The 13,723-nt window shown below is 39.1% G+C and overlaps 1 protein-coding gene across 2 annotated transcripts in view; it reads left to right on the top strand.

The window, feature by feature from the left end:
* The window catches only part of PPP3CA (protein phosphatase 3 catalytic subunit alpha), a 170,837-nt gene that overhangs the window by 64,138 nt on the left and 92,976 nt on the right, over positions 1–13,723 (top strand). For both annotated transcript variants that reach the window (XM_039702005.1, XM_039702004.1), the window contains exon 2: positions 6,560–6,760. In XM_039702005.1, coding sequence (XP_039557939.1) covers positions 6,560–6,760 — 201 coding nt within the window. The remainder of the gene's footprint in view (positions 1–6,559; positions 6,761–13,723) is intronic.

Below are 13,723 nucleotides of genomic sequence, written 5' to 3'. Positions count from 1 at the left end.
TACATGTCAATCAACTCAGCAGTCAAGGGTCAAACCACCAAGGGAATCTTGTGTGTTTATCCAGGCCTTGGTGGTTCTTATAACTATTCTTCCTTTGAGCCCAGAGTAAGAATAATGGGCTCTAACCTCTTGGAAGAACCTCTTTGTGTAAAATCTTCTAAAGGGTTTTAAAGCTTCCTGAGGTGAACATAAAGAAAATCAAATCCAAAAGTAGTGAGCGTTGTTTTTAATAGATTTTTTAAGTGACAGAAGGTGACGTAGCTACTTACAGTGATTCTTTCCAAGTATGATTTGACCTGAGTTTACGAGGAGATTGGTTATGCTCTTTTAAAGAGTTCTGAAAAGCATTGTTATATACTTTTCTTATTTAGCTACTGTATATTGTGGAGGAGGCCAGTGATGCCATGAAAAGGCCATAGCAATTCCTGAAGTGGTGGGATGTGGTAGTACTCTAGCCTTTCATCCTGTAAGTACAGGCACCTGGCATCCACCCAGGGGCAACCCATCGTACTTCAGCTTGGTAATTAGACAGAAATGACAGGATTTCATCCCCCTTCTGTTGGTCCAAGTTAATGGTGACTTCTGTTGTCCTTCCTTTCTGCTGTGCCACTCGTGCAAAAAGATCCCTGTATGTTCATTAAAATGGCAGAGGCAGTTGAGAGATGATCCTGTCAAAAACCTATCTGTATGGTTGAGATGTACTGACATAGCTTGTGGCACAGTGTGCAAGTAAGTCCCAGCTCCACAGCTGGTCAGAGGCAGCACCCTCCTGTGAAGTAACAAGGTGCACAGGGTGAGACTGCATCCTTTCCTTTTAAATCTGAGGCTCAGATCCTGTAAAGGTCTTGTGCTTCCTCAGGTATCATGGAGTTATGCTGCATGAGGACTGCTTGTAGTGTGCTGGAATGGGTTGCCTTAGAGTGGGACATTTCACTAGAGGAGTGAAGCCTACTCATTAGAACACCACAGCCTTACTGCCTGGAAACAACCTGGCAGTATGTTGGGATCAGTATATGGTTGACACAGCCCTTCCTTTTACAAACACTGTCCTGTCACAGCTTTTGTCCAAAGTTAGGCACCCTTCTCTGAGGCAATTCTGTCTTTGCTATTATGTTCCCCAGTTATGACAGAAGTGTCAGAATTTATTAAAAATAGTCATTGGAACTGGCATATTTGATGAAATGTCTTTTGTTACTTTTTAAAATTTTTATAGTTTTTTTATAGAGCTTTTGTTCATCAAAAAATAATGCTAGCATGGCTTATCTCAGTCTTGTGAGAAGCAGTTTCCTTGCCAACCTGTAGTACCTTCTGTTTTTTCTAGGCCACAGGTGTTACTGCCTCATGTCACATGGCCTGTTTTCCATGTTGTCAGCTGAGATATCTGTGAAAGGAACTCCTTTCTCTTTTCTCTCTAAATTTGGTATATGTGGGCTTTGTTGAGGTATGACTCTCTTGTCTGCTCCCAATTCAGTTCACGTACACGTACAGGTGCTGTTACTTAAAGGTGTCTTCATGTAACATTCTTTTTGATGGACTCTTTCTTTTTTTTTGCAGTATTGACTGGCTTGCCCAGTGAAAACCTCAGCTTTCTGTGAAGCAAAGTGCCTTGCTCATAACTGATGTTAATTTAGTTATGTCTTTTAGCAAATACGGTTGTGAGCTCTTCTGATTACACTGCAAGAACTGGTTGGCAATGAAGAAAAATTAATGCTAAATTTCTATAGGAATCCTCATAGCTGCTTCTTATTTTATACTGTAGATTTATTTTCCAGATTCTAATTTCCAACACTTTCACCATCTGGTGAGCAGATTTAGTAAAAACAGTCCTCAAATACGTCATGTCTTAAAATAGCAGGTGAAAGCTTGATCTTTTAGAGAGAGATTGCCAATTCCAGTGCCTACTCTAATGACAGTAGCTAATGTAAAATGAAACCTGATAGTTTTTGTTAGAAAACATCAGAACATGTGTTCCACTTTTAGCTCCACTGAGATGATTTTGGTTTGGCTCTTTAGCTGTCATATAAATAATTGGATTTTTTTTAATCAGGTGTAGACATATTTCCCTGCCAAGTACACAGAAAGCTAATAAGAACTAGCACATGGTATGAATGCTATAGTACAAAATTTTATATTGAAAAGACATTTTGTCTTCTGAATAACTCAACTTTCTGTATGGTAGTCCTAAAGAAATACCTGCTAAGGAAGTAATATGCAGGTTAAAAAAGAGATCACAGCAATTCAATGTGTTGGAATGGTTGAATCTGTCTCCAGAAAACTTGTGTATGGAGATGAAAGCATTATCCATGTGGTGCCTGAGGAAATCTGTTGAGGGGGGATGTTTGTCACGTGAGAATTCCATGTCTTGCATGGCTGAGCATCTTTGGCAGTTCCCTTTCCTTTTTCCACTGCTTTGGTGAGCCCTGCACTGCCTGGGGGTTTCGCCCTGTTCCCCTTTAGCAGCTGTGGATGGCAGTGACTCATCTTGTTTCAGTCTGTCACCTGAATTAAGTAGACTGCTTGAAAGAAAAAAGTCATAGTTTCTTCTCCCTTAGGTTCATAGAAACCAAGTAAACCAGAATTCATAGGCAACTGCACAGGAATTAGGTAATGTTGAACTCATGTCTTTAGGTTGAAAAGTTGATCTTCGGCTGCGGCTTTGTGTTGCTGCATAGGTTTTGTCAGACCCAATGTGGTGCAGAAATGCAGAACTTCAATTAAATAGTAAAAACTCCACTATGGGTGTTATTGGTCAACAGGAATGCTCAAGATTATGCCATATGTTCAAACACATAATAAAATGCATGTAGATTTTCAAAGTTAGACTGCAAAACCTGTTAGTTAACTATTAAAAATGTTCCTGTTTTTAAAAAATACAGTTTTGTTGGAGTTCCGGAGATTATTTTTACCTTATTTTTAGGAGACTTTTATGCATACTGAGTCTGAAGGTTATGGAGAAGTAGATGTAAAAAACCCAAAGCTGCAGAGTGACCTTTTAATCTTTTTTGCACCTGTGGCATAAGTGTCAGTGTGTTTAATAATTTGTGCTCTAGGCATGGTTGTAGTGCAAATGTTTCTCAAAATGGAGAATTGCAAATTGCTGTCAGACAAATGCAGTGCATTGGGTTATTGAGATGTTAGCAGATGTTATTGGTGTGTTTTCCTTACAAGTAAAAAAGCAAACGTATATTTGTCATGAAAGCATGGTGTGCTATAGCTGTGTACAGCCATGCAGCATAAGTTACGTAAAATTATAGGACAAACATTACAGGGGGAGATAATTTGGGAACTTAAACATTGATGAAAGAGTTTTTCTTATGGGCAGCCTCCTCTGAGAGTATTAATTTAGTGTACAGCTTCATTTTAAAATGAATAATATATAAACAAAATAATGCTTGCTTTGCCACATGCTTGTATTTTATTTATGCGTGCGCACATGGTCCACTCTAATTAAGCAGAGCTCTTTATGGTTTATTTATTTGTTCCAGAGCGGCTGCTTAATATTTGAGAGAAACAGTAACGATGTCTGACCTTTGCAGTGGCTGTGTTAGCAATGAGATGGGTTTTGCAGGAGCCTGCAAGAACAGTAAAAGAACAGGTTGATCTTTTCCTCCATTTGCTGGAACATGCTCAAGAGACCTGAAAGCACAAGTGGAAAAATCCTCATTAGTAAATGGTTAAAGAGAGTTTTCTTGTGCTTTTGGATCTCAGGAGAATGTTACTGACAGGCTGAGGTCAAGGGTTTTAAATTTTGTTTCTTTGCATTTGGTTGTGGTCCATGTTTTATGACCAAACCACCAGGGTAGTATTTCACTTGGCAAATAGTTGTTTGTTTTTATGGCAATATAAAGAAAGTAATGTAAATGAGATGGACACCAGTCCAGGTTTTAAGTTTTACAGAGTATGATTAGGCATGCATGAGTCTTGTGTGGTGGTCTTGTAGTAAGACTTGTCACTAAACTTCTAAAAATAGTTCTTATATGTAGATGCACATTTTATTGCCTCTCCCCTTTTTATGGCCTTTGCTTAATACAGATTCCTGCCTGTTTCTACAAAAACATCCCCTGGGCCTGTGCCATGGCGAGGAGCTCGGTGCTGGCAGTCCAGTCCCCCACTCCTTCCTCTTTCTGCCTTTTCCCGGTGGCCTCCTCCCAGTTCCATGCTCTTCCTCATTGTGTGTTCTGTGTGCACAGTTGGTGTCTGCTGAAATTCAAGGGTTTGTTCGCATAAGAGTCAAGTGTATTGCATTCGTTGTTATTTTCTTATATATGCTAATACAGTAGGTTTAAAAAAGCAGAAAAAGAAAAAAAGGAATGGAGAAACAGATGGATTCCTTTGTATTCAAATGGTAACATTGCTTTCTATAAAGCAATGGAAGTTAAATGTTTCTTGTATGTATAAAAGGGTTTTGGTTGATACAGGCATTTGTGGCTGTTCTTAGTAAAAATGGTGTTTAACTGACTTCTGCATGAATGTGACTGTTTCTTACATTGTTCTTCTGTGGAAGCTCTGTGTATGTGCACATTCAAAATTAATATTCTCATAATGGAAGATGCAGTTTGTGGTCTATTCAGTCACTCATGTTTTTGCTAATTAATCATGAATCATCTGCTATTGGAACAGTATATTTTTTTCTTTAATTAGGTACGGGTACATCTTTGTTAGAACTCTGCCTGCAGAACTCTGACAGTGCTGCAGCATATGTCTTTTTTCTGTACCAGTGGGTTTTATGTCAAAGCTTTTGTTAGCTATTGTCATTGCATCTGTGTTTTGCTCTGTGTTTATAAATGTAAAAATCTTCTTTCAGCATTCTAGCATGTATGGTAGTTACCTCAAAGTACTGGTGCACTGCATAGGTTTGTGCAGTATCATGCCTTTGAGGAGGAATAGTGGTTGTTGTCTTGCTAAGGAATGCAAGCTAATGGAATGTGCTTCTTCCAGCCAAAGTGATTGCAGATATGTACCAACTTTTCCCTTTCCTCCTTCCTCCATGATGGAAATGCAGGATCATTAGGACTAGGTAGCTTTCCAGGGTTTTCTTTTTGTAAAAAGTGGACTGCGGTTTGGAGAACTGCTAAGCTATCACTCATCTTCTGTTTTTTAGAAAAGATTATTCCTTTTCTGTGTTGCATAATAAATTGTTTATTTCATAAATTTTCACCTTTTTCATCTTTTGCCCTGTAAGTCTGAGAGCAGTCAGGCTTCAGTGTATTTCAGAAACCTCACCACATTATTTCAGTGAATGGTCCCAGCAAAAGGGACCGAAAACAAGATTGAGGTGGGGGGAAAGGCATTTTCTGAAGCTGTTTGTGTCAAAAATATCAGTGGAAAATAACTATGTAAGGTGAAATATTTTATTTTCTGTTCTGTTACTTCTGGTAGCGTAAGAGAAAGAGTGTTGGGTTTGAACTAACAGTGAGTGTGAGTTACGGGTTTTTGCAGTCCACTGATGGTGAAATTAGAAGAAAACTGAAGCTAACGGATATATTGATCTGCTGTGTGAGTCTCATGTCCTGTGATGGGGTGAAGCTGCCAGTAAGATATTCCACAGGGGACAAGACCCTTTGGCAGCAATAGGATTGCACTGCAGATGTGACCAGCTGAAACCAGCCCTGTGGCCAGCTCCTGTCCCTGCTTGGAGCTCTGGAACAACCTGACCCTCTTGCATCTGTGGCAGGGATCAGGATAATTACCCTGTGGCTGATGAGGCGGGCACTGCCTAATGCCACTCTGACTGAACTGCGAGGGAAAGGGGGTTAAGCTGGGATAATGTTCCAGCCTCGTCCTGGCAACTGACAGCATCACCTCTGAGCCTTCTTGCTCCAGCTGGCCCCAGGAGAGCAGGAACATACAAGTCTATGCCTCTGACCTTTCTTGAGGACAGTATGCAGGTTGCTGCCGTGTTGCCAAGACAAGCTTAAATAAATGTATCCATTTATTTCCAACTTCAGTCTGATGCATCCTCTGCCCTGTCCGTGTTGGAATGGTGTATTCAGCATTGGTGGGTTTCAGATGTACCTTGTGCAGCAAGCTATTACTTATACAGGGAAAACATCTTACATCCCTCTACCCAAAGTCATTAGAGAGAGCTCTGTCTTGGTTTTAGAACTTTCATTGGAGTGTATCTATGCATGTCCATGCACAGATATTAAATATTGCACTTGTTTGTGCATTTCATGCTGTTAATGAAAGGAATGCTAATGTTGTCTATTTCTACCAGAGGAGTTCAAACTCTTTCCCTCCTTTCCCTGGTATTCCCATATGTTTTGGGGGATTTACTTGGATGTATCTACCTGTAATTATGGCCTAAATACTCCTCTCAATTTTTTGTAACCATTAATTTTTTTTTTGCATGTGCAAATAATATATCTTGCAGAAAACATGCAATTTAATGGGATCTTTGGGAGTCTATGTACAATTTAAACCACAAATTGTAAGAGGCAGTAGAAAATCTTTAGTAACATTGTTCTGCAGCAGAGATGTGTTTTGAAATGTGTCAGTAATAGAAGCTTTTCTATAAAGAGTGACCATATATTTTTTGGTTTTTTTTTTTTTCATCTAGCTGTCCCATTTCCTCCAAGCCACCGTCTCACAGCTAAGGAAGTGTTTGATAATGATGGAAAACCTCGTGTGGATATCTTAAAGGCACACCTTATGAAGGAAGGGAGACTGGAAGAGAGCGTTGCTTTGAGAATAATAACAGAGGGAGCTTCGATTCTCCGCCAAGAAAAGAATTTGCTGGACATAGATGCACCTGTCACAGGTTAGTGTGGAGTTATGGTGATGGAGAGGAGTGGTGACTGGCTGGGACATGTTTGGTAATGCATTAGTGTGTGTGGCTTCCTAAGGCACTGAAAGGCAGATTGAAAATCAGTTGTCCTCTCCAATACTTGATTCACTCCTTGTCTGCTACCACTGGATAATGGAGGCCATCAAGCAGCTTGAAATTTAAAGGAAAGGATTACATCTGCTGAGACCTGTTTGTTTCTAAGGCAGGGAACATTTTTAGTCTTTAGGAGAAAATTAGAACTATTTTCTGAAATGTGAAAAGTTACCTGGCCTTTTGCACCAGGTATTAATTATGTAATTGTATAGATGTTATTTATCATAGAAGGACTGTTCAGACATACAGACAGCATTGGGCCCTGGATGTCATGAAGGCCAAGTGTAAGAACCTTTACATGGCTTGGGGCAATCCCAAGCCCCAATGGACTGAGAGCAGAGGTGATGAGAAGGACTTAGAAATGTTGGTGGATGAGAAACTCAGCATGTCTGGGCAATGTGCACTTGCAGCCCAGAAAGCCAGCTGTGTCCAGGGCTGCATCAAAAGCAGCATGGGCAGCAGAGCAAGGGAAGGGATTCTCTTCCAGCCCCTCTGCACTGGTGAGGAGACCCCACCTGGACTGCTGCATCCTGCTTTGGGGTTCCTGACATAAGGAGCCTATGAACCTGTTGGAGCAAGTCTAGAGGAGGTCCACAAAGATGCTCAGGGTGCTGGAACACTTCTTCTCTGCGGAGAGGCTGAGAGATCTGGGTCTGTTTAGCCTGGAGAAGAAAAGGCCTCAGCAAGACCATATAGCACCTTCCAGTACCTGAAGGGGGCCTACAGGAAAGTGAAAGAGGGAATTCTTACAAAAGCAGTGACAAGGCAATGGGGAATGTCCTCAAACCGATAGATGGTGGGTTTAGATGAGATATTAGGAAGAAATTCTTTACTATGAGGGTGGTGAGGCACAAGCCCAGAAAAGTTGTGGATGCTCCATCCCTGGAAGTGTTCAAGACCAGGCTGGAATGGGGCTTTGAGCAACATGGGCCAGTGGAACTTGCCCAGCTAATGGTGGAGGGGTTGGAACTAGATGGTATTTAAGGTCTCTTCCAACCCAAACCATTCTGTGATTCTGTGAGGGAATTATGGTGTCAGATTCAGTGGAAATTTTAATTAGATGTTAAGAAATAAGAAGTGCAGAAAAAAATTAGCAGTTTGTGTTGCCTGGGGGATTAATGAATTGTGCTGGTTGCAGAGCCCATCCTGCCTTGACTATCAAACACTACCACCCACTCATTAATCCTCAGGAAATGCCTTATTTTTGAATTTTCTTCTCTAATTGTCTCCTGCCTCTGCCTGCATTCTGAATGTATGAATGCATTTGCTTGCTCTAATGTGTGTCCTCCCATATTTTGTTGTTGTTACTAGATATGAATGCACTTTTGACAACTAATTGATCTATGGCATAGAAAGTTAGCTGGAGGGAAAAAAGATACCTAATTCTAGCCAGTTTAAACTATTAAGCCAAAGTATAAAACCTGGTTTAAGAAGTCAGGTCCTTTAATCACTTTTGCTTCTTGAGAGCACTGATAAAAGTACAAGAAACAGTGATTTACTGCAGACGAAGGGTTACCAGTTTTTATTAGCAACACTGGTAGCAGTCACCAAAAACTACATGGAAATAATAAAACCTTCATTTTCTGGAAACCTCTGAAGCTGAGTGCAGGGTCTGGACTTGAATGATGCACAATTTATTAAAGCTTGTAATTTTAAAAATGACATCCAACTAGAGGATTGTAGCTTGACCTGGAGAGGAAATGTGTATCATTTTTTATGTAATAATTAGCTTGTCATGCTGCTGTACAGTTCTGATGGAAAAGATGTCAATCATGTTGCAGCTCATGGATGAATAAAGAAAACAGAATGAATAAAAGAGCCCTTAGTTGACTGAGAATAAAGTTCTGCAGATATATATTTTTTTTGACACTTCAGGATAAATCGAAGAAATTGCAGAGGTGCAATACCCTTGTCCGTAACTGAGTGTCAGACACACAGAAAATTCTGCCTTTTTGTGGATTTTTTTTTTTTGGGTGTCATTTTTACATTTTTTTTTAAAATCCATTTAGAGATGTAGACTGTAGGAGGACAGATCTGGTGTGTTGTGTCCCAGCTGATCTCCATAAGCCTGTATTTAATGTTCTCTCTTTCTCTTTAATTTTTCTCTTCAATTTTTTTCTTAAATGCATTTGAAGGTGTTGGAATTGTTCTGAATTATATTTTGGGGATTAATCTCCTGAAGTTTACCCCATTGTATAATATAAGTCTTTGATTCTTTTTTCAGTTAAGCCTACACCTTGCTTTGTTCCTGCCTTTGAAATTCTTCTCATGCAGTGATTGTGATACTGCAGCATTCTTCAGCATGGCTGGTAGCTACTTTCTTTTAAGCCAGCACAGGAAAGCTGGGCTCCTGATGCGTGTTAGCAGGGTAGCTGAGAAAGTGCTAATCTTCTGTATGAACAAACATGAAAGCTGTAGTTATGAAAGTGATCATCAAAAGAAGGAAGAACTTAAATTGTGAGGGGGAGGTTGAGAAAGCTTGTGAGGCATGGTTGTTGTGGGCCTGACAATTTTCTTTGTGTGAGTACTATGACAGCAGGTGACTGGATAAAGAGAATATCAATTGACTGATGATGTAGTGCAAGTGCCCAGTGCACAGGCAGTCAGGAAATAGCTATGCTGTAGAGGAAAGCTTTTTTCAAGCATTGGGAAGAACAAACAAAACCACTGATAGAGTGGATAAGAAAATAAATTTTAGGATTCAATACAAGAGGAGCAATCTTTTTGAAGAATCACAGTCATATACCACTAATAAGCCTCCCTAATATGGGATTCTTTGTGGGAGAGGCATTCATATTTTAGAAATATATTCCTGTCGTTAGCTTATAAGATGGTGAACATCAAAAAGAAGAAAAATAGAAGAGTATAACTGTAGAAGTAATAGCATTGTGGATTATTAGAGTGATATACTTGATAAGTGTTAAAGAATATGAAAAGTTCTTTCTTAAACCTTGTGCAACCAACCAGTCATATGAAATTTCACTTCTTTATTTTAAGGGGTGATAAAATTGTCCTCAGAAGAAGTATCAAAGTTCTGTTTATAAGTGTATATGTGCAATGAGGTGGGTACATACAAAGCCTGAATTTGAGCGAGATAATTGGGTGTGAGTCATGCAAAGAGCCTTAATGTGACATGCACAATCAATTATTTTGCATTTGTGTATAAAACTTACTTTGTATCTGTGGTTAGCTGGAACCATCAATGTGATTGCCATTTGAATTAATGCATTTTATTTTCAAATTTGGCAAGGCTATAAGCCTTTTGAAGTATTCCTGATGAGCCCATTTGTGAGCGTAGCTCAAATTGTCATTGTTTGCTCCACACATGCACAGTTTACTGCAGGTCTGGCTTACAGGCACGGTGAGCTGTTCCTGCAGTTCCACTGGGCTGCTGCTTACTGTAGGAATATGAACTGAGCCTGAAATAAGAGACTCCAAGTGCTCTGCTATCAGGACTCTTCTTGCATCTGGGAAATGATGAGGCAATGTTGTTTTGACTGACTTCATCTGTAACCTTTTCACTTGGAGAAATGCAGACTTCATTTGAAGCTTGTGTGTTTAATGAGGTTGATCTACCCCTAGACTACAGGTGTTCAGTGGACAAATGTCTTTATGGCAGCCTCAGGATTTCCAGTCCTGTATTATGTTCATAACAGTATAATGCCACCTGGAGAAATTGGCTCATTTTTAATGTTTGGGATTTTTTTGTTTGGTTGTTTTTGTTTTTTTTTTCCTAGAAAGCTAAGGAAGTATATCCCTGAATCACTCTGATGGCAATATTTACTGAAGTCACACTGCAAAGTACACTTGGGAATGCCAGATTTATGATTGACTAAGTAGCCTTATTACAGGTTTATTACTATACAGAGTGATTTTGGGCGAGTGATATACACTGCCCTTTCTTTGCATGATGACTGACTGCATGGTTTTATGGGCTCTCTCTTCCAAATCTAAAATATGCTGCTTGGCTACTGACCATTCTTAACTGCATGCCAAGCATGTGTCCCTTTGACTTCAGTGCATGGGTGACTTTCTCTTTCTGATTTAATATATACCTCATACATAACTACAGGATAGACCTAGAACTGTAAAATGATATATTTATGTAGTATCTGTCTTCTCTAATATCTATCATTACACATCTTTGCTTGTACTTTTTAGATTATTTTCCTTGAGGACATTGTTAGATTTACAGATAGGAATGAAAATAGCATGATACTTCTTGCACATATGACTTATTCACAAGTGAATAAGCTTGTAAGATATATATTGGTGCTTTAAGAGAAGTCTTTTTTCCCTGTTAAAATCTATTTTTAAAGTAATCAACGTGTGCTCTTTTTTCTTGTCACACTTGATATATCTCATTTTTTGTGCTCAGTGTGCAGTCCTTTTAGCTAGTTTAGCCCATCAGTACTAATGAGAGTGTCCTCCAGTAAACTTAAGAACACTAAAACCTAAATCATGTCTATACATTTATAAACTGTGCTTTTTAATATGTGTACTGAAATATAATATATGAATATTACTGAGGCAGCTGTCTGTGTATGGATGTTCAAAATTCTGTTTGTGTGGCTGCCCCACCAGCAGTGTCCCTGACAGTGCTTTCTGGCTTGGTGGCTGTAGCTGGGCTATGCACAGGCACAGGGCCCAGCATCTGTTACTCCTTCACTTAGAAAAAAAAATGGAAAACAAGTAAAAACAGCATATACTTTCTTTCTAAACCTTCACATGCTTCATTATTAGCCTGTGTGCAAAGCTTTCTGAACTGCCAGGTACATACAGCTTGGTAGATGAAGAGAGGAGAACATTGGGGAAGACAGAATAAAAGCTTATTCTTGTAGTGTAGAAAGTGTTTCAGTCTCTGCAGAACTCCTTGGCCATATTGTTTTCCTCCACTAGTCCTGTTTTTTGCAGCTCCCGTGTTTGTGGCTGTGGTAGGTGCAAGGAAACCACAGTTGTTTGCAGAGCCTTCCTTGCTACTCCCTTTGCATCACATAATGTAAGGTAGGGTGTTTGTATCCTGTAGGTTTGGAAGTACTAACCCTGTGCATGCTAAGGGGAAATACACCCACTTGCACTATTATTGCGGGGTCTTTGGGTGAAAAATTCCATTGTCTTGGTTGATGCCACAGCATTATGGAGATCCAACTTAAATACTTGAATTGCTTGTAATGTTTGTGTCTTTGTGAGTGCACAAGAGTTTTTGCAATTCAAACTCTAAATTGATGAGAGGGAAAAAGTTGTAGGCACAACCTTTTCCCTCTCATCAATTTAGAGTTTCCCTCTAATTTCAATCAATTTAGAATTTCCCTCTCATCAATGTGTGGGAACTTGGGTGACCTTTGGAAGCTTTTGTGTGTTACAGGTCCATAAAAACTAGAGGGAAAGCCCTTTCTTGCCAGCATGTGCCTTTATGATCTGTGAGGCTTCCAGATAGTCTCTCGGTACATTATTCCATGGAATGGGAGGGTGTCCTGGGCCTGAATTTTTCTTCATGTCCCCCATATATTTTTCCTTTGCCCAATTTCTCTCATTTGGTAGCATGAAATAATATTAGTAGGTTGCTAGTGCTGTGCAAGCTAAAATTTTGTAAACAGCAAGAATTTCTAGCTAAAGTGATCAATGCTAAGATGAGTTAATAAAAGTATTTATGCCCACATTATAGTAAAAGAGAATAGCATTTTAAAATTACATTGAATTTGGTATGCATGTGGGTGATCTGATCCAATCTGAGAGTCAAACTAAACTGATTCTTTTTTCTTGTACCTTTGAAGCAGTTTAAGATAAATGGAAAATTAAAAAACCCTATGTGCTGTGATCACTGTTGAAGAAACTTGAATTTTCAGAATACGTAAAACTAAAATTTTTACATATGTGACATGAAAAAAAATCACATCATCAAATTGTAAAGTGTTATATGGTTGGTGTCTTCAGACACACAAGTCTTAAAGCTTAATTGCTGGTTTGAAGCCTATATACATGCAACTTTTGTGGACAAGAATTAGACTTTTCCCTTGTTTGCCATAGGACATTTAGTATAGTTATCTTGAAAAAGCATCTTTAATTTTGTTTGTGGCACTAAGAGTGAGCATGTGATGGAGTCTGCCCTCAGAACAGGATGCTGGTTACAACTCCTTTTCTGTATCTTGGAGATGCATGAGAGTTGCAAATGCTCCTGGTATGACTATATCAGTTTGAGTTGCTGTGTTACCAGTAACACCTGAGACTTGCACATTTCTGCAAATTAGTCTCACTCTCAGATTTAGTAGCCTGTAGTTAATTCTCCTTCATCATAGGAAGGTTAACTTTGCCTGGAGTGAGGTAATGTTTGAAGTGAACTTTAACTTGTTTCTTTCTTAATATCCATGCACAGTCTCATTTGCATAGATGAGATTTCAGCAGAACAGGTTGGAACTGGGAAGTGGAGGAAAGGGAAAGTATTAATAGCACCACCTACTCTTGTACCATCTTGAAAACAAATGATAGTCCAGTTGTTTTTACATTTTTTTACTATATAAGAGCAGATAGAAGAAGAAAGCAGAAGCAGCAAGAAGAAAGCAGATATGCTTTCTCAAATTAATTAGACTTTATGAAGAAATGTTTGCCATAATTTTTTAAAATATGTTAGATATCCTCTTTTCTCAATGTAGCATAAACACAGTTTGCTATTGCACAATTATTTTCCATTATGTTATCACTGTTGAATGTCATTAAACTATAGAAAACCTGCATTTAAACTTATGTTTAAAGTAATTTACCACATAAGCATACTGTTGAACAGCTAAAGTGAACTTGATTGGATCCTTTATTTGGGTTGCTGATTAGAACTGACACTACTCCAGC

The sequence above is a fragment of the Passer montanus genome, unplaced genomic scaffold, assembly GCF_014805655.1.
Source record: "Passer montanus isolate IOZ18808 unplaced genomic scaffold, ASM1480565v1 scaffold151, whole genome shotgun sequence".
Lineage (NCBI taxonomy): Eukaryota > Metazoa > Chordata > Aves > Passeriformes > Passeridae > Passer > Passer montanus.
This window is presented reverse-complemented; position numbering and strand designations above follow the sequence as displayed.